This window comes from Lissotriton helveticus, chromosome 6 (assembly GCF_964261635.1).
Source record: "Lissotriton helveticus chromosome 6, aLisHel1.1, whole genome shotgun sequence".
Lineage (NCBI taxonomy): Eukaryota > Metazoa > Chordata > Amphibia > Caudata > Salamandridae > Lissotriton > Lissotriton helveticus.
This window is the reverse complement of record NC_136067.1, coordinates 1,412,728,752-1,412,753,649: the sequence shown is the minus strand read 5'-3', so window position 1 is coordinate 1,412,753,649 and position 24,898 is coordinate 1,412,728,752. Positions and strand designations below refer to the sequence as shown.

Below are 24,898 nucleotides of genomic sequence, written 5' to 3'. Positions count from 1 at the left end.
TGGTTCAAACAGACTTTTCATGTCGGCCATCTTGGCCTGCCTCTATTTGCATTGCATAACATAATTATTTCATGCATCATGTAAAGATTTCATGGGCATAGCGCAATCTTAAAACTTTCACCATGATTATTTCAGGATTCAGAAATATACATAACCTAATGTTTTAATTTAATATTTTCAATTTAATTTTTGTTACTCTAATTCTTTTTAATCTATTTAATCCCTGATTTTACCACCAACGTGGGCACATCAGGGTCTGGATTCATGACACGCAGTTGACACCCCAGGGTATCTGGTTCCCGAGTGTGCCATATATCAGGTAAAAAGTTAGGTCCTGAGTTTCGCCACGCTGCGGCTGCGATGGATGTGAGCGAGTACAAGTGAGGAGGAGCGCGGGTGTTTTGTGGGAAGATGGAAGTTCAGTCGATGGTTGATGTAGGACAGTGCTTGATCGTGTAGATCTTTGTTGGCGTGCATGAAGATTTTGAACTAGAATCTCTTCTAGATGAGGAGCCAGTGGAAATGTCTGAGTTGGGGCGGGGTGATGTGGGTCGATTTAGGGAGGTCAAGGATGAGTCTGGCTGTAGCATTCTGCATGGTCTGGATTCTATTGAGGAGCTGGGTGGAAATGCCAAAGTGGAGAGCAATGCCATAATCGCGGCGGCTGGTCACGGTCTGTCTGGTGTTGACTGTAATCATCTGAAGATTCTGCAGAGCATGCAAAGGGTGTGGACGCAGGAGGAGGCAACTGCGTTGAATTGTCATTTCATGGGCAGTTTGCATTTGAGGATGATGCCCAGATTGCGTGCATGATCTGTTGGTGTGGTTGTTGCTCAAAGTTCTGCTGACCCCCAGCTGTGGTCCTAAATGGAAGTGTTCTTCCCAAAGATCAAAACTCCTGTCTTGTCAGAGTTGAGTTTGAGGCAGTTGTCTCTCATCCAGTTGGCTACTTTGGTCATGGCAACACAGAAGTTGGTTTTGGCATAGGAGGGGTCCTCAGTGAGCGAGAGGATACATTGAGTCTCAGCATCTTAGGAGATTAATTTGAGTCTGTAGAATCTGATGACATTTATGAGGGGGTCATGTAGGTGTTGAACAGGGGAGGCTGAGGGATGATCCTTGGGGAATGTCACAAATTATGTCCCTGGGTTCGGAGGTCAAGGGAGGCAGCTGGATGCTCTGTATGCGACCTGTGAGGAAAGAGATGATCCACTTGAGGGCATTGTGCTGTATGCCAATGTTTTGGAGTCTGTCAATGACAGTATGGTGGGAGATGGTGTCAAACGTAGCAGAGAGGTCAAGAAGGATCAGGGCGTCTGTGGCAGCATTCAGCTCTGTCTTAGTGCTGTGGTTCGCACGGAATCCTGATTGTGATAGGTGGTTTTGTTCCAGCTATTCTGTAAGTTGTTGGTTGATGGCTTACTCAAGTACTTTGGCTGGGTAGGGGAGCAGGGGGATTAGTCAATATTTTTTTGATTGCTGGGGTCGGCGGAGGGTTTCTTTATGAGGGGTCTGACCACTGCGTGTTTCCATCCCTCTGGGAAGGCTGCTGTGGAGATGGAGGTGTTGATGATGCTGGTGAGTTCTGTGCTGATTGGGTTATAGGTACATTTGTTTTGGATGACTATCCTAAAAACCCACAATTGAACTGGGCACCCTGGAATTAAGGAGGCTGTGATTTATTCACACCCTCGAACAAAGCTTAATTTAGAATTTACACTACGGATGAAGTGTTCAAAAATCACAATGTGAAAGGGTGTGTGCTTTCTCTTTACTTCCAGAAAGGAAACTGCCAAGCCGGCCTATGAGAATGCGGATTCGGTCTCCTGATGACAAAGTAGTGGTCCGGGCACGACCTCTTTCCTCGTCAGGTAGTGAAGGTCCACGGAGAGCTCAAGGTTATCTATTTGGGACAAGAGCAAGGAGTAGGAATTTGAACCATTCACCATTGAAACCAGAAGAAGAAAGCCCAGAGGTTAAACATGTTGGTAAGTCAAGTAATCTTTTTACTTCTGATCGGTTTGATAGGAATAAACTTTATGGTGTCCTACTAATTCTATTTGTCTAGCATCTACAACCTTGTTGGAAAAGGCTGGGTGTAATAACCTAAAATACACTACACCTCAAAACAAATTTCACATTTATCTGAGGTTCCGGGTCAGAGCCACTGGGATGAAAAAATGTATTCCAGCTCATACTTTCAAGCATTCAGTTCTTTTTTCACTTTTTTTTAGAGGCCTTTTTTAAAACATAGAGCATCAGAGCAAATTCAAAGACTCTTAAAGTTTGAATGTTTGTGGATAGGCAACCAGTGTAATCTTATAATAAAAAATATTTAAACCATAACATATAAAACAAAATAAATGTTAAACAATAATTTTTAAAAATGATAGAAAATTAATGTAAAAATAAAATAGTCTAAAACGTTTATCATTTTAAATTAAATATGCTTAAAGTATCCTTTAAAAAGTTCCAGGATATAGTGAAATAGAGAAACCTAACTCCAATAAAAAAAAACACATTTCAAATTCACTATTCTAACTAAAATCCAGCAGATGTTTGGAAAACTGCTGACAATGGGGGTTAAAATATATTATTCTAACTCCAATATTGCAAACATTGGGGAAAGTGCAAACATTTGGGGTGGGGAGCATGGGTCAGATTTATTATTTCAACTCTAGTCTTGCAAACATTGGCAAAAGTGCATACATTGGAATGGTCAGATTAACTATTCTAACTCCTGTCTAACAAACACTAGGGAAAGTGCATTAATTGGGGGGGAGGAAGACTAACTAAAACTGGGATAAATGCATAAATAGGGGAAGTGGAGGGAGCCACCTTTACTATTCTAACTCCAGTCTTTGCATACTTTGTAGAGAGTGCATAATTTGAGAGGGTCAGTGTTATTCCCAGACTGTTTGCCTTCACTTCTCTCTTTTTGCTGAACTCATTTTTGTTTGCATTAGGACTCAGTGCACCTGCTCCTGCTAACCAGTGGTGAAATTCTTGTGCTCTCCCTTCCAAACATTGTAAAATTGGTGCACACCTAATTGGCACATTTAATTTACTTATAAGCCCTTAACAAATGGTACTACATGTACCCAGAGCCTGTAAAGTAAATGCCACAAGTGGGCTTCAGCACTCATTGCGCCACTCTCTAAAAGCACTGTAAAACATGTCTCAGGCCAACCGCTGTAGCCTGTAGTGCAGTTTTTAACTGCAATTGTAACCTGGCAAAATAAACGTTTTTCAAGGCCCAAAACTTCAGTGTTAATACTAATAGGTCACATCAAAAGTAGGCCCTGAAGGCTCATCTCTCTCTTTGTTCCCCGTTAGGCAGCAGTTTCCTCCTTTGTGTTGCCTTGTCGTGATGTGATGACCTCAAGTTATGAAGGTCGAAAGGCTGGCGACATCTATCAGTCTAATTGGGATTGTTATTCATGCCATGATTTTTTCATTGTTAGTATTATAAAGTAAATGTTCATGCATAAAACTCTTATTTCCAGAAGAAAGTGCTTACTTCTATTTTTTACGTGTTTCACTTGCACCGTTTAAAACACTTCTTCACAAGCACAATGTGTTTAACTTGCACCTAGTACACAACTTAAAAAACATGGTTGATGCTGCTTCTTACTCCTTGTAAAGTATATATATATATATATATATATATGCCTCTCTTCTTTTTGTCAATATAATTATGTTGAAACTAAAGTGGGACTACATGTTTTGTGTAATTCATTTACTTTCTAAATTGTGCTTTCTCATTGACTCCCAGTGTGACATTGTTGTAAGGTGCCTGGTGCCAGGTTTTGGTAGAGGAACACCGTATTGCCCTCAAATTGAATGGTGTTCATCTGGTGAGTGATGCCCATTATGGCTTCCTTCTTGCCGTAGTAGTGCAAGTAGGTCATGATTTCCAGTGGGGTACCGACAATGTTGACTCAGTGGGTTCTGTCCAGTTGTATATCCGCTATTGCCAGTTCAGGTAGGATTTGGTGAAATAGGCGCTTCACATATGTCTCAATGTCCCTTTTCTCTGCCCCAGAGGGAAGCCACAGATTCGGATGTGTGATACCTATTTTCCAGGTCCTCTAGATATGCCTGCAGCGTGACATTTTGATCTTGCAGATGGATTAGTTCCTGTTGTAGGCTTCTGGTTCCTCCTCTCTAACATCACTGGCAACCTCCAGAATGAAGACCCTTGCCTCAGATGCCCCATTTTTGGTCGCATTTTGTTTAAGTCTTTTGAGATTTCTGCACAGAGGAGTGTAATATTCTGGCAACACTTATCGAACAGATCCTCCATGAAGGCCCTAGTTAATGGGGGCTCCGCCCTTGCCGGTAAGGCTCTGTGTGGAGAGGGCTCTCTGCTCTTGCCCCTGGCAGGACTTCACTCACAGTACGTGTTGGTTTTCTTTGAGGGGGCTTTGGTGAGCATGTTTCTTACGGACAAGTCTTTGCATGATTTGTGGGGTCCCATTGCTTCGAATGGTCAGGCATGGAAGGATTGGTATAGGAAGCACCTCCAATGTAACAAACCCCAAGGGGCCAGTCACCACCACAAAGACCCACTAGCAATGCTAACACTGGCAGTGTAGGGTTGGCGGCTCGTTGCATGTAGATATCGGGTTTCTCACTAGTCTCTCCTACTTTGCTCACTAATCAGAAGAGGAGGCCCTGGTCTTATCATTGGTCTCACAACAGCTGGTGGCTGTTCTACTTCATCTCAAATGGGGAGGGGGTCTGGCCAGTATAAGTCTTGTAGCATCCAGTCCCTTACCTCTGAGTACAGAAACCTGTCCAGGTGTCCTCGTAACACTCAGGTCGCGTTGCCCTGGCCTGCTTTGTCTAGGCCCCTTATATCCCAGTCATAGCATAATGTGTCCCTGGTGCCAGGAGTTGGCTTATTATTAACCCAGTCAGTGGGCGGAGAAACAGACCACCATGCCTGGGGGCCAACTCTTCAAGATACAGGTGTAGATCCAACTTCCCAAGCCACATAGGCTCACTCGTGGTAAGCCCAGTGGGCATCTACACCAACTGGGCTTGGCCGGGTCAACCTGGCTCCCAGTGAGCGCTCCCCACTGCCTTTTCCCTCCCGAAATGGGAGGAAGATGCTGCAGCTGCCCAATGGATGGGAGTACTCTCCACTGCACCAGGGCACTCAGCCGCGGGCTGCTCATCATGAGGCGGTAAGGAGCAGTTAGCGGGGTTCTGAGAGGGTCAGTTGGGGCCCATCAGCAAGCACCGAGAGCACTGGCTGTGCTGGGGTGTCTCGCCCTTTCCCAGTTGAAGCTCCAGCAGCAGGGCAGGGACCGTATAAGCAGTAAACCGGGAGGCTGGGCATGGATCAGAGATGAAGCACTCCTGCTCCACAGCCATCTTCGCCACTCCCCCGCCTATAGGGCTTAGAAAGATAAACAAGCCCCACAAGCAACACAGGAGAAGATCGACAAATTCACCAAACCAGCCCAGGCCCTAGAGGAGGGCTTCTCTGGACATCCGTGGACTGCTGAGAATCTGCCTGCTGACCACACACCTTCTATCCTAGAGGCAATCTAGGACTCTTATTATTCCCTGGAGGATGAAATCAGACAACTAAGCTTCAACCTTTCCTTTCTCTGCTATGATTAGCGCAAGTCAGTAAATAGGGTCAAAAAAGTTGAATAATGCATACCTTCAAGAGAGGATTCACTACATGGATTTCAGGCCCAGGCTGCTGACTGGATGGTACTTCTCCTGAAGGCCATGCGGAGGATGCTGAGGGCTGTACACAACATAACAACATATGCATAGTGGACATTCCAAAGGGGTATGTCGGCACTGCTCGACTCAATTCATCATGGAGTGATTAAAATCATGGGTGCAGGCTGAAGATGTTTCCTAGTGGAAAGAGCCTACATATTTTTATCCTCCCAGCACCCACAGGGTGCTCCCCCCTGGTCTTTCATAGCCTGTATCTTCAGTTTCGCAGGCAGAGATGCGATCCTGACAGCCTCCTGCAACCATGACATCATGGCATATGGCTCCTCGTGAGTCATCATCTTCCCTAACTATATGCTAAAAGTACAGCAACAATGTCACCATTTTTTTAGATATCAAGCAAAAGTTGAGAGCCGTGCACATATAATATGTGCTGCTCTTTCACACCCACCCAGTGCTTAATTTGAGCAGGTGCTTTCAGGTGCTGAACACCGGCACTTCTTTCACAGGGCTGGGGCTAAAATTTCTGACCCTGCAGGTGGTGGTCTCAATATTAACTTTTAAAATTCAAAATAAAAAGAATAACATACATTGCATGGTGATAGGCTAGTAAATGTTCATAGACAGGCCATCATAGGCCTGTCCAGGCAGGCACAATTGTGTATCACCACGTTAGTGATGATGTCATCATGCTGATCACACATCCAAGACGTCATCGAAAAACTATGTCTTGCATTTTATTCCCTGGTCTGCTGCACCCTGCCACTGCCTGAGCCTAAGCCTACCATTGGATAATTGTAGTTGGGGACTGGCTCATGACGGAGTTGAGGCAAGGAAGCTGCGAGATCGCATTTGGAACTTGGGAGTGAGTGCTCTTGAGGAAGAATAAACGAAAGTAAGTGTGGACTTTCCACTTGCTGTGTAGCCAGAGTAGCATATCCTGCAGCCGTGCATTGCTGCAATCCTCAACATGCTCGATGCGGCTGTGGCCCAACACAACTTTTGTGCGCCATGGCGTCACCTGTAGAATCTGTGCACTGCACCCCAGCATGGTAATTGCTGAGCGTGGGTGAGTCCAGCAGGCACCACAGCCATACTTACCGGCATTGGTAGCATTACGACTGGGGACAATGCCTGTGCTGTAGCAGGCAGGATCACAGCAAGCTGAGCAGTGGATGCCGTCGCCATCCCTGGAGCTACTAATTACAGGCAGCACTAGCAGTGACATCACCTGCTGTGCTCGAGCAGCTACCTGCTCTGCAAATAACCCAGTTATACTGCATTGATTAACATATGCAAAAAAAGCATTTTCATTTGGTGTACATTTTGTTTTTGCACTCGGTGTATGCAAGAAAGTAAAACACATGTCATCTTCCTCTTCTTTAGGAAAGACAACAGGAAAACCTGAGTCCAACATAGCAGGGACATGTACAGGCTGACGACAGGGGTCACAGGCAGCAGCAGTGTTATAGATGAGAGAGAGAGAGCAGGACTAAAGAGGAGAAAAAACAACAGGAGAGGAGAGAGATAAGACGGAGCTAAGTAGAAGAAAAGGAGAGCAAATCAGATACAAAGAGAAAGCAGCCATGATGTGAAGAAGAGAGCATTAAGACGAGAGAAGATAGAAGGATGTAGAGGACAGGACATAGGAAAAAAGCAGACAAATGATAAAACGAAGACACAGCTAATCACTGCTAGAAGAGTGATAGTAAAGAGCACAGATCGAGGGGAGGGAGCAGAGCATGGATAAAAGTGAAGAGGAAAAAGGGCAGGGCTAGAATGAATAGAGGGCAAATCAGAAATACAGGGAATAAGGTAACACACCAGGTGTGACAAAGATGATAGAAAACAATTAGAGACATGAGAGGATAGACTCTTAGAGCAAAGACCTAGTTGACAGACAACAGATCAAGGTTAGAAGATAGATACTGAGGCAGTGAGAGTGTTGATTTTATTTTTTTACAAATTCAGCACTGCACCCACCTCAAGGTTATTTTTGATTAGGAAACTTTCTTCTTTGACACTACAGAGAGTGTGCAGAACTGGGTGGAGGAGCATTCTGCCCTCTGATATCAAGGTCCCCACTTCCTCTATGGGGGGCTTCAGAAGGTGAGTAGGGTTCCAATACAAGAAGTCAACTGTCGAGGAGGAATAGGAGAGCGAGATGTTGGGCCGTTCCATGGAGACTATCAGATGAAGTTCTAAGCATCGACATCCATCTAGAAAGCGAATGCTTTGCAGTCTTCAACACCGCTGTTGCAGAGTGACTGGCCTGTCTTGCATCCTAAGTACCTATTTGCAGCACTTGTGCCATGTTTTTATACCCTAAGTGTAGGGGGGGCATGCCCTATGGGATGCGGCTAAGTCTGCCGTGCCTTACAAGTTAGTTTAGTAGGGTTTCGTTGTGGGTGGAGAATTGGGATTTGTGGTGCAAGGAGACAATGTTGTTCCTCGATTGCCAGGCTTACAATGTCCACAGTTTTAACCACAACAGTTCATTCACATTTTAGGAGTATAGTGTGAGGGGTGGGAGGGACTTTAATATTTTGTAGAATATGGTATACAACAAGAGGATTCATGCATTGCTCTGCACTGTTACATCCATTGAGACATGACTTATACTTCTCGAGTCTAGACTCTATGTCACACCTGGATGGTTGACTGACAAATCACACAGACCAAGGGTCAGCTGTGGATTCTTACTTAACAGACTCTTGGATAGAGTGAAGATGGGAGTTGTCTTAAAGGTGGCTCTATGACAGGGCTCAGATATCATTGTGCACCAAGAGACCCATTTATCAGGAAACAATTACCCTTTTTGCCCCCTTCTCCCAAGTGTTCCATGCAGGGTTTGTTAGGGGCTCCCGAGGGGTGGCTATCTTATTTTCAACTGACACCCCTTTTAAAACTCACCAGATCTGTCACTATACCAAGGGTTGATACATAGCTGTTTCTGGGCTTCAATAGGGTCACCCCTTCTCCTTTGGTTAAAGTCTGTGCCCTATGCCCGCTGTCTGCGTACTTCTTGAAAACAGGGTCCGCCAAAATGCTGCAACTCCCCACGGGACCCTGGGTGTAGGAAGAGATCACAGTGGAGTTGGGAACCCATCGTTAGACTGATATGCAGTGGTCATTGGACAACCAACGGCCTCGATCCCCTTGGCCAAATTCCTGACGACCATACACTTGACCAATGCTTGGCTGTTTTTTCATTCGTCGAAGAGGGACTTCACCATCTACTCCTGTGCATATAGGGTGATCTCTTTATTGGAGTACCTCCACCTACCCAGGTCTGAAATTTCCAGAGTGGAAGATGTCCGTATTTTACCACTAGGTCTATCAGATCACTCCCCGGTAGACTTCGCTCTCCAACTGGGGCCACGCTCATCTGGAACGAATTGCAGATTTGATGCTTGACTACTGACAAACCCTAATTTTAGGGACATCCTCCATAATACCTCAATACAGGATCCATCTCTTTCCCAGAAATATTACGGTAGGTTCTTCAGGCCAGTCTGAGGGGTGGGATCATTAACTACCGGACGGGACAGAAGAGGACCACCCGATAGGAAACCTCTGTTCTCAAGGCACATACCCCTAAGTTGGAGTCACAGCACCTATATCCAAAGACCCCGCACTCCTCTGTGATTCCCTACACACAGAGGCCTTGCTCCAGCAGACTTTATTAGATAAGGTGTGGATGGAATAGCTGACCCTGCAATGTCGTATATACCAGTGGGGTGACAAAGCCAGTAAGACTATATTGTCTACTCCAGTGCTAAAACACAGGCTCCAATCCCTTCCATTTTAGATGAGTGAGGCAACAAGTTTGATGGCAATTTCTCCCTCACATAAAGCATAGTTCTAAGCTACGGTGCCCTCAATGCGCAGGCAGTTCCCCCCGCACAACGCACACTGCTCTCCATCATTTCTGATCTCCTCACCAATAGATTGACTCTGAACAAGAGGACGATCCCAGAAGCAGAAGTCATGGTCAAGGAGATGGGCAAAGCTCTCACCCAGCTACAAACGGGAAAGAACCCAGGCCGAAATGGATTTCTGAGTGAGTTCTAAAAAAAGCAGCTCCCCCACTTGGGGGAGCTGCTTTTGGAGACCTTCTAGGCAGCACTAAAACTCCCACATGCAATATGGACAACCTGGGACTTGTTGGACCTGGCCCTTTTTGCAGGGTTATCTCCAAACCTTTTGCCTTCCTTCTGTATTGTTTCTGACCTGTTTTTGTTGGCTTTAGGACTCTGGGTACCTTAACACTGTTACTTGGTGCACCTGTTTGGCATATTTAATTTAACTGGAAGTTCCTTGTACCCATATACCCAGGGCCTGTAACTTAAATGCTACTAGAGGACCTGCAGTGCTGCTTGTGCCACCCACAGAAGTAGCCTTTCAAACCTGTCTCGGTCCTCTGCCACCCCAGAGCCTGCGTGTGCAGTTTCCTGCCACAGTGACTTGGCCTTTAAAGTTACTCGGCAAGCCCGAAACTCCCCTTCTACTACACATAGGTCACCCCTAAGGTAGCCTTATGGGCAGTGTGCTGTCTAGGTAAGAGATAGGACATGTGCCTTCATTGTGTGGCATGTCCTGGTAGTGACACATAACCTATTTGGTTTCTCACTGCTGAGAGGCCTGCTCTTCTAATAGGTTTGCATTGGGGATTTCCTGATATGCTTTTCAGTGTTCATTTCTGGTCTAAAGGGAGTACACTACCATGTTTGGTATGTTTAGAATAGTGGTGATAAATCCTGCTTATTGCTGAAGGTGGATTTGTCATTACTATTTTAGAAATGCCACTTTTGGAAAGTGGACTTTTCTATGTGATTATGACTCTTTGTGCTTTGCAGCCTGACTCCAATCTACTTCTAGGGTAGAGTGACAGCTGGGCTTGTGCATACTTTCCAGACAGTCATCACATAGGAAGCGTTGGTTGTAACAGGGTTGCATCTGCATTCATTTGCATCTTGAATGGTCTTCCTGGGCTGGGAGAGTGAGGGTGTTGACACTTTACATTTATATAGGTTGCCCTTACCCAAAGGGTTTGTTTACCCCCTACTGATGTCTGGAGCCAGCGCTGGGATTGAATGGGAATGTTGTGCACTTCTAAAATTCTTTTGAAGTTACCTCCACATTAAAGGCATTTTTAGTATGAGTACAGGAACTCTGATCCCATAATTTTAGATACTGTTTGGGACTTGTAACCAGACGCTGCTGGCTGTACATGTTGTACATGACATGGGGACGGTTGTGCTGCTAGGAGAAACCACCATTTAGACTGCCTGCTTTGTTGCGTGGTCTGCTGTCTACTGGGCTGCAGGAGAGACTACTACTTTGCACAGCCTGATGTGCTGGCTTGTTGTTTGTTTTCCTGCTGGTGTGCCGCCGAGTGCACTCACAGGAGCTCAGCATGTGGTGAGTGCTGTTGTCTGCTCCTTTCTTCTGCTCCCTTTCCTGGCAACTGAGCGCATGGGGAGCACTTTATCCTTTCCTTGCATTACAACCAGCCTGTGGTGAGCACGTGTGTTCACCCACTTCTTCAGGAACAGCAGTGTGGGGAGAGCTTCTGGTGGAGGTGCGTAGAGAGCACTTCCCCTTTCACCAAGGAGTCACCTGGATCAGTGCATGTGGAGACAGCGTATGGTGATGCACTTCTGCCTCTGTAAGGCAGCACTTCTCCTCTGCCTCGCCTTGCTTCCCCGATCCCCGCTGCAGGATTGGGGATTGCCGCAGTGGGTGATGTTTGGGAAGGCAGTTTCCGAAAAAAGATGCTGCGCAGCCCTTGCCGCTTTCTCGTTGAGATCGTTGCCAGAAAAAGAAAATCTCTGGCTGGAGTTCCTGCATTGTCTAACAACGCCGATGCCACTGGTGGGCGGGGTCCAGCCATCAGAGAAGGCCGGAGTGAAATGACAGGAACAGATGGGGACTTCGCTCCGTGTCACGCCAGCGGAGAAAGGTTCCCTGCAGCACGAGAAAGGGGACTACAGTGTGTGTTTGGCAACTGCACTGCGTGTTCGCAGACATCTACAGTGATGAAAGGGAGTGCAGGGGGGAGCGCTGGCCCTACGTTCTGTGATCATATAGGGGTTTCAGGTGGTGACCGCTAAAGGAATACTACATTACCTACGAAGTATTTATGGTTGTTGTGAAGATATTTGGAAATGTAGGTACTACAGTAATGTTTGGTGAATTATGTATTATGATACATGTGTTCTGACTCTTTTTCCTGCCCTAAATGTGTTGATACAGTTCATGTTTGCCTTGCATGGTCAGGATAACAAGTATTATTTCAGGATTCACATTTGTATTAGAGTAATGGTATTTTCATGACGTGTGCAATATATACGTTTTTATCCTATTGAAGTAATTGTGATGTTTTTACAATTGCCTAGTTGGCAAAGTGATTATTGATTGATGTGGTCTATGTTTAATATACAACATTAGAGATAATTTATGTATATACCTTGTGGAGTCTATTTTGTGGTGTATTTATTCTGTCACTGGTGTGTGTGTGTTGTGCAAATGCTTTACACATTGCCTCTGGGATAAGCCTTACTACTCGCGCCAAGTTACCAAGGGGGTGAGCACGGGTTATATTGGATGTGTAACTCCCTTACTCTGACTAGAGTGGTGGGATCTGTCTGGCTTAGGTGCATACCCTAGCCAACCAGAAACCTAATTTCTAACAGTACTCTTAAGCCAAGACTACCACCCATCCGCTGCGTCTTCTTTCGACCTATTTCCATGCTCAACCGCGAGGTGAAGATCTGGGCCATGTTTGTGGTGAACTCCCTCTTGAAAGTGGTGTCGTCAGTGGTCCATCCAGAACAATTGGACTTTAAGCCCAAACGTGCTGCAAGGCACAATATCAAGTGTGTTCAGAATGACTTGCTCTTGCCCAAATTATTGCATGGTCACCAAGTAATGCTCTTTCCCGACTTCTATTAGTCACTTAACTCAGTGAGGTGGGAATACTTATTTGTCCTACTGCTAAAAATAATTTTTGTTCCCCACAATATAAAATATGCCAAAGTCCCAAATAGAGACCTACATGCCAAAATCAGGTTGGGGGATCAACGTCCAGCTTCTCCCCCATGCAGAAGGGGACTCAATAGGGGTGCCTGCTATCACCCTTGCTCTTTGCCCTGGCTATCGAGCCTTCCGCAGAGTGGTTGAGGATTGGCACCATTGTGAAGGGATTTAACTGGGAGCCAGGAGTTGTGGACTGAGTTACGCTGTACTTGGGCGGCATCCTTGTGGTCTAAGAGGAACCACTGTGCTTCAGGGTGTGTGTCCTCCAGATCCTTTGAAACTTTGGGAGTATCTCCAGCCTTCAAATTAAATCTGCCAAATCATCGCTATATGCAATCGGGTCATGCTTTCGCAAAGGTTTCCAGTACTTGGGTGCTTATGTATTAGAGGATAGACAGAGGGTCTGGGACCAGAACCTACAGCCACAACTAGACAAATTGATGAAGGATTTTGGGTTTTGTTCTAATCTCTCCCAAGCCTTCATGGGCAGGCCAGTGATATTTCAAATGGTGGGACTACCATGCATGTTCTAACAGCTTCAAAATGTCACCTACCCCATTCCCAAGACCTTTTTTTACCCGACTCCCCACACTTTTAAGGGGTTTGATATGGAATTATTGACCCACGAGAGCAGCTCTTTCTGAAAGCATTAAATCCACTAATTCCCCAGGGCCTCCCAGCTGTGTGTTTTTACTGAAGGGTGGCATGCTGCGGCTGATGATCAAGCCTATGCTTCTCAACTGTAGGTGATGCAAGGGTTGCATATTTCTGGTATGCTGAACAAAGGGTTACGTCTGCAGACCCTTCTCCCGGGCACAAAGCTGCCTGGTGGCAGAGGGCTAGTGCGCGATAGCTGGAGCACTGCTGTAATCATTTTAACTATTGTCCTGCTGACTACGAGTAGCGACATTTACTTTTTAAATATTGTGATTTGTGTTTTTAACCTTTTGCCCTGAAAATTAACAGGCTACTAACTTCACTTTACCTTCTTAGAGGCCAAGCTGCCTGCTGTGGGCTGACCGCTTAGACGGGCTCCCCAGCGGCCGCGGGCGCCATCTTGGGTTGGGTTGGCCGGCGAGTTGGAGCTTCGCCACACCCCCCTCGTCATTCTCCTATTTAAACGCCCACTATGTGTCAGCGCAGCGGGCGCGTCGTAGGCGCGCCGGAGTCGCGCCTGAGTTTAGCCCGTCTGCGCCCGTCCGCGTACGGACGGGCTCAGGGGCAGGGGATACTAGCCATATCATTCCATATACAGCTAGGCAATTGTGGGACCTTAATTTACCCTGTCATGCTCCCTCTTTAGCTACCATGGGGAAACTCACTGCACTCGGCATCCTACGCAAATCCCCTTCCCTTTACGACCTCTGTACCCCCCCGACTGTCCCTTTAAAGAACCATATTTTCATCCGGGTATTATATTTAAACACCCGTTCAATGGTGAGACATCAGGCAGACATCTGTACCTTGCTGACACAAGAAAACCCTGACCTACTCCTGTTGACTGAGTCTTGGCTCACAGAGGATTCTCTCCCCGACATCTTGGCTGCTCTTCCCCCAGATTATTTCATCCTCCATGCTGACCGTATCGCTGACCACCCTGGTGGCGGGGTGGCGGCTATCATTTCAAAACGATTTCATCTCATTTCCTCGTCCTCATTCGTATTATTACAAGTAGAGAACCTGATTATTAGTCTGGGAACGGAAGCCGGGGCTTTCTCTTTTGCCCTTTTATATCGCCCTCCTCGACCCATGCCGGATTTCGCTGAGAAACTATGCGAACAATTGACTGCTCTCCTGCCATCATATTCCAGTTTCGCCCTCTTTGGGGATTTTAATTATTGGTTTAATGACGCCAATGCAGGGGCACAAGCCACGGCACTATCCGAGACCCTGACAAGCTTGAACATGAGTCAGCATGTCTCTTCACCCACTCACGTAAAAGGTCACATATTAGATCAGGTTTGGACCACTAATTTAACCCTCTCCCAACTTTCTACACTTCCATGTGTGTGGTTGGACCACTACATAGTCGACACGACCATCACTCTTAGTGGGCGGACTAAGGCCCCTATGATGGCAGGCGGTTCCTCACGCAAATGGAATAAATACGACTCTAAGGGATTTTTAGCAACCCTGGCCTCTACCTGCCCGATTACTTTCCCCCATGATGATGTTAATAGGATGGACACTGACATCGGTGGCTGGTTAAAAGGGGCCAGTGACCAATTTGCCCCAGTAATCAAGTTCCCCTGCACCAGACATCCTAACGCCAACCGGTGGTTCTCTGATAACCTCAAGCAATTAAAACTTGAGGTTCGCCAACTGGAACGTACATGGAGGCGGGATTACTCCAACTCATCTAGACAGAGATATGTAACAGCTCGTAGAGAATATAAATTAGCTATTCTCTCAGCTAAATCGGAGCATATCTCCGATAGAATTCTCTCAGCTACTAATAAATCTCGAGAGGTGTTCAGGATTATGAATGAGTTGACTACTGACGACAGGACTCTCCCAGCCCAAACCCCGACTAAGGAGACCTGTGAGGCCCTTAATCTTTTCTTTATCGAGAAGATTATTAAAATAAAAGACTCCATTATCCCTGCCTCACAGCCATCATCACTCCTCGACGCTTCCCTGGATAACCCTCTATCCCTCACTCTGCTCCCTATCCTAGACTTCCCTACCTTAGCGAAATTAGCCACCCGTGTAAGATCGGGTTCACCGAATGACCACTGTCCTCCCTCGGTACTGCGGGACATCTGCCTTAAGCTGCCAGAATGCATACTACCTTTCCTGAATGCATCCCTCATCTCTGGCACAGTTCCCAGTTCCTTTAAGGAAGCAATTCTCGTGCCGCTCTTGAAAAACCCAGGGGCGGATGCTGCTGAACCCTCTAACTATCGACCAATATCCCTGTTGCCTTATCTGTCAAAACTCCTCGAAGCCCATGTCACCCGGTGTTTTTCCAACTTCATCGAGAGTTCTTGCTTCCTTGAGCCTAATCAGGCCGGCTTTAGGCCGGCCCATTCAACGGAAGCTGTTATTTTAGCAGTCATGGATACTTTGAGAGGGAATGCAGATGCTAAGAGACCACAGGCCCTTGTTCTTCTGGACCTGTCTGCCGCGTTCGACACGGTGGATCACGACATCCTTCTCCACCGTGTCGGACAGGCCGGCATTCAGGGTTCTGCTCTTAGGTGGGTCGAGTCATTCCTCACAGGCAGGTCACAAGCTGTACGTCTAGGTCCCTTCACCGCGTCAAAATCTTCCATCACTTGCGGAGTCCCCCAAGGCTCTTCACTTTCCCCTTTATTATTTAATATTTACCCCCGCCCTTTAATTCGTTCTCTCCATAATTGGGACATTACAGTCTTCAATTATGCAGATGACTTGCAGCTCGTCTTTCCACTTGATTCTCCACAGGCGGTTAACAACTTTCACGCCGTTATGACTTACATCCAACAATGGATGAATCTAAACCAGTTAAAACTTAACCCTGGAAAGACTGAGCTCCTTCTCCCTGGCTCAAGTGCTGCATATTGGGGCCCGCAGTTCTGGCCCCTTGACTTCGGTCCCCCTCCTACACCACTCAAGGCAGTTAGGAGCTTGGGGGTGACGATCGACGCGGAGCTGTCACTTAAAGCTCAAGTGGGTGCCACGATCTCTTCGTGCATGTTCCAACTCCGAAAGATCCGGAAGATCAGGGACCTACTCCCACATGCGGCTCTGTGTCAGGTCGTCATGTCCCTTGTCCTATCGCGCCTTGATTTTTCCAATTCCCTTTACCATACACTCCCACGATTTCTTCTGCAGCGTCTTCAGGTCGTGCAGAATCAGGCAGCCCGCCTCATCTTTAAGATCCCTAGGTGGCAATCTGCGAAGCACTTGCTCCGCAAGCTCCATTGGCTGCCAGTGAAGGAGAGGGCAGCCTTCAAGATGGGCTGCATGGTATTTAAATCCCTTCACTGCACTTGTCCTGCTTTTTCGAAATCCTTGGTCACTCTGTATCGACCCGCACGCTCCCTCCGTTCAGCTCATCATCACCTGCTTGTCACCCCCAAATTCAAAATCAATAAATTTGGGCGTTGCCGTTTTGGTTCTCTCGCCCCTAAATTTTGGAACCCCCTCCCTCAGGCCATTAAATCCAGTGCCTCCCTTTTCCAGTTTAGGAAACTCCTTAAAACTCTCCTGTTTACTCTTTCTGGGTAATCTTCTCCTCGTTTTTCTTTCACACGTCCCTCCAGCAAGCGCCAAGAAACCTTCGGGTGTTAGTGCGCTCAAAAAGTGCCATTTAACATAACATTACAAAAATACAAGTTGCTAGCCACACACTTACTTAAATCCTCTGTTTTTGAGGGAAAAGACCAAGCCAACACTTCCTGGTCGATTTGGGTTTATCACTCAACCCTTTTAATCTTTTAATTTTTATCTTTTTTTGTCTGATGTATGAAAAAGACACCTTATCGTGTTATATTTAGCTCAGCAAACACTTATATACAATTCATGATTATTTACAACACAAAAACATACAAAACACTACACGTATATACAAAATTATTTGCTCTGATATATACACAATCAATTATTGCTAATTGCGTGAAGACAAGAATCATTAACAGTTCCGTGAGAATAAACAATTAATCACAATGAACTACAACTTGATGTAGTTAGCTGAAAAAAGAGAATAGAAACAACAGACTCAAAATTAATTCATTCAGTCTATTCAACAAATTGATGTCTAATCTTTTTTACGCCAACGCGTTTCGAATCCGGTATGTCAACTCAACGGATTCTCATCAGGGCTCTGCCTTTTTACGGTGTATCTGCAAGTGTATAAAGCAAAGCTTATTTTAGCTACATTATTGGTATCTGACAAAGCTTCCAACTGCACTTGAGTCATGATCCTCTTATTACCTGTTCTAACAGTCATCGCCGGTTCGAGGGTGGAATGTTGGTCCTGACTGAGTTTCTTATATTCATATCTAGAAGTGAATATATGGATGTCATCATCTATTATGTCTTACGTATTGGACAGAACGATGGCACAAACATTAAGTCGCCTACCTGACTGGATCGTTTCTATGATCCTTCATTTTCATCAATTACGATTCATTTTCATACAGGTGGCTGACTTTCAGTCTGAAAGTAGTAAAACGCTCGTTTTAATGCGCGTTCGCAAAGACGAGAGAGAGAAAGGCCCCCAATGCTCTACACGGCATACCTGCTATGCGTAGATCTTTGTATAGGCTGTTCGTGCTTTCTTTGCGTATAGCGGTCTTCAACACTGTGGACACCACTTTTGAATTCCTCAAAGCCCCCGTTCGTTTCCCCTGAAGGAGATAACAACGTTTTGCAAAACCCTTTTAGTGCTACTCCATTTGTGGATGGATAAGCCTCTGATGTTATAAGACTTACTCGATCACGCTGCAACCCGGCATCTGGCTCACAATCTTCTGAGTGTGGCGGCCATGTTGGAACGTGGTTTTAAGTATTATTGAAGTGCGCTTTAGTGGAAGCCATCTTGCAGTGGGGTGTCACCTCTAAACCCCCGTTTGTTTCTCCTGAAGGAGATGACAACGTTTTACAAACCCTTTTAGTATTACTCCATTTGTAGATGGATTAGCCTATGTAGTTGTAAGACTTGCTCTTTCACGCTGTAACCCGGCGGCTAGCTCACAATCTTCTGAGTGTGGCGGCCATGTTGGAACGTGGTTTTAAATATTATTGAAGTGCGCATTGGTGGCGGCCATCTTACAGTGGGGTATCAAACAAGGAATATCTAATAAACTGTGGGGGGAGAGATGAATCTCAGTTGTGAGATGCGCAAAAATCTTTGAAGCAATTTACAGTCTTGATATCTCAGATAATGAGTTGAGGCCGCTTTGTGCACTCTTGAACTTCAGTATCAAATATGCCTCTTTTTGCAGTAGAATTTTCTCATAATCAGTATATCTTGACTGTTGTAATACATACAGAATCGTCCATTTCAGGTCGTTCTCAGTATGTTTATTTTCAATAAAGTGCTCCACCATAGGGGCGGTTAACACCTTATTCTTTAATCTTGATTTGTGTTGCGTTATGCGCATGTTAACTTGTTGTGTTGTCTTTCCTATGTAAATTTTATCACATGTGCAAATCACTGCATAAACCACATTCCGTGTTTTGCAGTTTGAAAAACTTAAGTGTTTCCACTTAGTATTTCCATGTTGGAATTCCTTCCCTTCCACAGTTGTCCCACACGCCACACAAGACCCACATTTATGGTGACCCTCGAAGGGTTTCATTTTTCATTGCGACAAAAGGTCGCTCTTGGGTTTGGGTATTGCTATATCTGCTCTTACAAGTTGTTGTCCAATACTTTTGTTTCTCCGGTACGCAAACAAGGGACGGGGAAATGGACAATCCAAGTTCTCAAGTAAGTGCCAATTTTTTAACACAGATTGCCTGAATCTGTTGGTATCAGGCCCAAATGTGGTGACACAAACCAGCCGGTCCAACTCGACCTTTGGTTTTATCTGTAGTAAACATTCACGTGGTGTGCAACGTGCCCGCTTAAATGAGTTTTTTAGCAATTTTTTAGGATACCCTCTGCTTTCCATTTCATGACAGAATGTATCAGCATGCCTTTCATATTCCGATAGGTCCGTGCAGTTTCTCCTGATACGGAGCAGTTGGCCATAAGGTAAATTGGCCCTTAAGTTCCTGGGGTGGTCACTCTGATGGTGCAATATTGTGTTTTTATCAGTCTGCTTCTTATGTAAAGAAGAGACTAACTTTCCATTTGAACATGTGATTTCCACATCCAGGAACGTCATTCGTATGTCACTAGATGTCATTGAAAATTTAATGTCTGGATGTTTAGAGTTGAGCCATCCGTGGAACTCAATCAACTCCGTGTGGCTCCCCTGCCACAGGAGCCACACGTCGTCGATATATCGTAACCACTGCTTAATCTGACTGCAGTACGGGTTATCCTTCTCAATGAATTTTTTCTCGTATTCGGCCATATACAGTATAGCCATCGCAGGAGCATATGGGCATCCCATGGCAGTCCCTTTGGTCTGCATGAAGAACTGCTCATTAAATCGGAAACAGTTTTTCCGCAATGCTATTTCCGCCAGTTTAAGAATGAAACTGGTGGGGACTCGATGTGGTCTTACCCGAGCATCTAGGTAAAGCTCGATGACTTCCAGCGACTCTCCTTGGGGGATCTGGGTATAAAGGGACATGACGTCCATGGTCACAAGCAATTGTGATGCAGGATTAAATTCAGTTCCTTCTACTTTTACTAGGAAATCCATTGTGTCTCTGAGATATGATTTGACTGAGCTGACAAAGGGCTTCAAAAAGAAGTCCACATATTTGGCAAGTGGTTCAAGGCAGGAATCACACCCAGAAACAATGGGTCGTCCTGGTGGTTCATTTGAGCTTTTGTGAATCTTGGGGAGGAAGTATAGGATTGGAGTCCTGGGATATTTTTTAATCAAAAAGTCACCTTCCCTCGCACCCACATAACCTTCATCTAATCCTATTTTTACAATGTCAGCTATAAGTCCCTGGATGTTCTTTACAGGATCTTCCTGTAAACTTCTATACCAGACTTTATTGTTCACCTGTGTGTCGGCTTCAGCAAGATATTGCTCCCTAGGCCAAAGGACTACTGCTCCGCCTTTATCGGCCTGTTTCACAACTATAGATTGATCGTTCCGCAAGTTCTGTAATGCACTTCTTTGTTCTCTGCTGATGTTTTGTTTGAAACATTTTTTTGTTTTCTCAATTTTATCAATTGAGGAAAGCATAATCTGTTCGAAGGCATAAATCTGTTTTGGGATTTTTTGACTGGGTGTAAATGTTGATTTATTACGTAACCCAGTCGTCTCTTTTTCCATCATTGGTGGCTGGTTGGCAAAAAATACCCTAAGTCGAATTTTGCGACAAAATTCTATAATCTCTTGCTTCATTCGGGTAAAGTCTGTTTGCTGACAGGGCACACATTTTAACCCTAAATTTAGTACTGATTCCTCATCTTTTGTTAGTGTTTTGGCTGAGAGATTAACTATTGTTGAAGGTGCCTTTACGATTTGTAGAAATTCCTCCTTGTCCGCATCTCCCACGGTACCTTGAATCTGGTCTTTCCTTGCTGGTCCTTCTCTAAAAAAGACACCTGCTTTTTATTTTGGTTCCCACGTGTATCAGAGCCCGATGAATCTGAGGATGAAGAGGTTTCGGAAAAAGTTTTATATCTATATCGGGACCTCCCCTGGTAATTACGCAATGCTCCCCTTGACTCGGCTTGAGTATAATACTCGTCCTTTAAGAATGGGTATGCTTTCTCGAGCGTGAATGCCTTTGAATCTCTCTCGTACTGTGCGATTTTATTATTGAGTGTAGTATCTTTAAATGCCAAGATCTCTTTCTCTATTTTTTCTAATAGCGCTTTGGCATCAGATATTATGGGACTATCTTTAATAGCCTGGGTTAGTGTTTCTATTTCCTCAAGTTCTTTAGCACTGAGTCTCTGTGCAGTTTCTATAGTGTGGACCATCAGGTCCCTGCTGCATTTTGTGTTGATACAACTGAATCCCCTTCTGTATTCAGTATCCTCCGTGAAAATCACAGGAACATTCTTCACCTGTAACTCCCAGGGTATAGTCCCACCTCTCAGGTGTTTTAACAAAAAGTGCCCGTGCAGTTCTGTCCTTAAGTGTTTTTTACTCAGTCTTATCAATTTATCCGACTCATTCTGTTGTTGAGCTGATGAGCTCAAAGCTACATTAGAAAATGCAGAGGAAGCAATTAAACTTTGTATCCGTTCTTCGCTGAACGATAAGGTGTCCTTCTCAGACATTACTTTTTGGAAGGATAAATTATCCCTCCTTGATTTTAATCTTATGAACGCCAATAAGCAACCTGAATTAATCGTGTGCCCTTGGAACTCTCGCGGGGGGAACCCGCTCTAACGTTAGAGAATGTGGGAGTCAGGTCCTGGGACGTGGGGCTAACTGGACCATTCGTAAACTTACAAAAATACAAGTTGCTAGCCACACACTTACTTAAATCCTCTGTTTTTGAGGGAAAAGACCAAGCCAACACTTCCTGGTCGGTTTGGGTTTATCACTCAACCCTTTTAATCTTTTAATTTTTATCTTTTTTTGTCTGATGTATGAAAAAGACACCTTATCGTGTTATATTTAGCTCAGCAAACACTTATATACAATTCATGATTATTTACAACACAAAAACATACAAAACACTACCCGTATATACAAAATTATTTGCTCTGATATATACACAATCAATTATTGCTAATTGCGTGAAGACAAGAATCATTAACAGTTCCGTGAGAATAAACAATTAATCACAATGAACTACAACTTGATGTAGTTAGCTGAAAAAAGAGAATAGAAACAACAGACTCAAAATTAATTCATTCAGTCTATTCAACAAATTGATGTCTAATCTTTTTTACGCCAACGCGTTTCGAATCCGGTATGTCAACTCAACGGATTCTCATCAGGGCTCTGCCTTTTTACGGTGTATCTGCAAGTGTATAAAGCAAATCTTATTTTAGCTACATTATTGGTATCTGACAAAGCTTCCAACTGCACTTGAGTCATGATCCTCTTATTACCTGTTCTAACAGTCATCGCCAGTTCGAGGGTGGAATGTTGGTCCTGACTGAGTTTCTTATATTCATATCTAGAAGTGAATATATGGATGTCATCACCTATTATGTCTTACGTATTGGACAGAACGATGGCACAAACATTAAGTCGCCTACCTGACTGGATCGTTTCTATGATCCTTCGTTTTCATCAAATATGATTCATTTTCATACAGGTGGCTGACTTTCAGTCTGAAAGTAGTAAAACGCTCGTTTTAATGCGCGTTCGCAAAGACGAGAGAGAGAAAGGCCCCCAATGCTCTACACGGCATACCTGCTATGCGTAGTTCTTTGTATAGGCTGTTCGTGCTTTCTTTGCGTATAGCGGTCTTCAACACTGTGGACACCACTTTTGAAGTCCTCAAAGCCCCCGTTCGTTTCCCCTGAAGGAGATAACAACGTTTTGCAAAACCCTTTTAGTGCTACTCCATTTGTGGATGGATAAGCCTCTGATGTTATAAGACTTACTCGATCACGCTGCAACCCGGCATCTGGCTCACAATCTTCTGAGTGTGGCGGCCATGTTGGAACGTGGTTTTAAGTATTATTGAAGTGCGCTTTAGTGGCGGCCATCTTGCAGTGGGGTGTCACCTCTAAACCCCGTTCGTTTCTCCTGAAGGAGATGACAACGTTTTACAAAACCCTTTTAGTATTACTCCATTTGTAGATGGATTAGCCTATGTAGTTGTAAGACTTGCTCTTTCACGCTGTAACCCGGCGGCTAGCTCACAATCTTCTGAGTGTGGCGGCCATGTTGGAACGTGGTTTTAAATATTATTGAAGTGCGCATTGGTGGCGGCCATCTTACAGTGGGGTATCAAACAAGGAATATCTAATAAACTGTGGGGGAGAGATGAATCTCAGTTGTGAGATGCGCAAAAATCTTTGAAGCAATTTACAGTCTTGATATCTCAGATAATGAGTTGAGGCCGCTTTGTGCACTCTTGAACTTCAGTATCAAATATGCCTCTTTTTGCAGTAGAATTTTCTCATAATCAGTATATCTTGACTGTTGTAATACATACAGAATCATCCATTTCAGGTCGTTCTCAGTATGTTTATTTTCAATAAAGTGCTCCAACATAGGGGCGGTTAACACCTTATTCTTTAATCTTGATTTGTGTTGCGTTATGCGCATGTTCACTTGTTGTGTTGTCTTTCCTATGTAAATTTTATCACATGGGCAAATCACTGCATAAACCACATTCCGTGTTTTGCAGTTTGAAAAACTTAAGTGTTTCCACTTAGTATTTCCATGTTGGAATTCCTTCCCTTCCACAGTTGTCCCACACGCCACACAAGACCCACATTTATGGTGACCCTCGATGGGTTTCATTTTCCATTGCGACAAAAGGTCGCTCTTGGGTTTGGGTATTGCTATATCTGCTCTTACAAGTTGTTGTCCAATACTTTTGTTTCTCCGGTACGCAAACAAGGGACGGGGAAATGGACAATCCAAGTTCTCAAGTAAGTGCCAATTTTTTAACACAGATTGCCTGAATCTGTTGGTATCAGGCCCAAATGTGGTGACACAAACCAGCCGGTCCAACTCGCCCTTTGGTTTTATCTGTAGTAAACATTCACGTGGTGTGCAACGTGCCCGCTTAAATGAGTTTTTTAGCAATTTTTTAGGATACCCTCTGCTTTCCATTTCATGACAGAATGTATCAGCATGCCTTTCATATTCCGATAGGTCCGTGCAGTTTCTCCTGATACGGAGCAGTTGGCCATAAGGTAAATTGGCCCTTAAGTTCCTGGGGTGGTCACTCTGATGGTGCAATATTGTGTTTTTATCAGTCTGCTTCTTATGTAAAGAAGAGACTAACTTTCCATTTGAACATGTGATTTCCACTTCCAGGAACGTCATTCGTATGTCACTAGATGTCATTGAAAATTTAATGTCTGGATGTTTAGAGTTGAGCCATCCGTGGAACTCAATCAACTCCGTGTGGCTCCCCTGCCACAGGAGCCACACGTCGTCGATATATCGTAACCACTGCTTAATCTGACTGCAGTACGGGTTATCCTTCTCAATGAATTTTTTCTCGTATTCGGCCTTATACAGTATAGCCATCTCAGGAGCATATGGGCATCCCATGGCAGTCCCTTTGGTCTGCTTGAAGAACTGCTCATTAAATCGGAAATAGTTTTTCCGCAATGCTATTTCCGCCAGTTTAAGAATGAAACTGGTGGGGACTCGATGTGGTCTTACCCGAGCATCTAGGTAAAGCTCGATGACTTCCAGCGCCTCTCCTTGGGGGATCTGGGTATAAAGGGACATGACGTCCATGGTCACAAGCAATTGTGATGCAGGATTAAATTCAGTTCCTTCTACTTTTACTAGGAAATCCATTGTGTCTCTGAGATATGATTTGACTGAGCTGACAAAGGGCTTCAAAAAGAAGTCCACATATTTGGCAAGTGGTTCAAGGCAGGAATCACACCCAGAAACAATGGGTCATCCTGGTGGTTCATTTAGATTTTTGT

General features: G+C 44.8%; 1 protein-coding gene across 1 annotated transcript in view; it reads left to right on the top strand.

Annotated features, from left to right (window-relative positions):
* The window catches only part of FNDC1 (fibronectin type III domain containing 1), a 1,317,427-nt gene that overhangs the window by 227,900 nt on the left and 1,064,629 nt on the right, over positions 1 to 24,898 (top strand). The window contains exon 2 of the mRNA XM_078649203.1: positions 1,782 to 1,988. Within this exon, the coding sequence (XP_078505329.1) occupies positions 1,782 to 1,988 (207 nt within the window). The remainder of the gene's footprint in view (positions 1 to 1,781; positions 1,989 to 24,898) is intronic.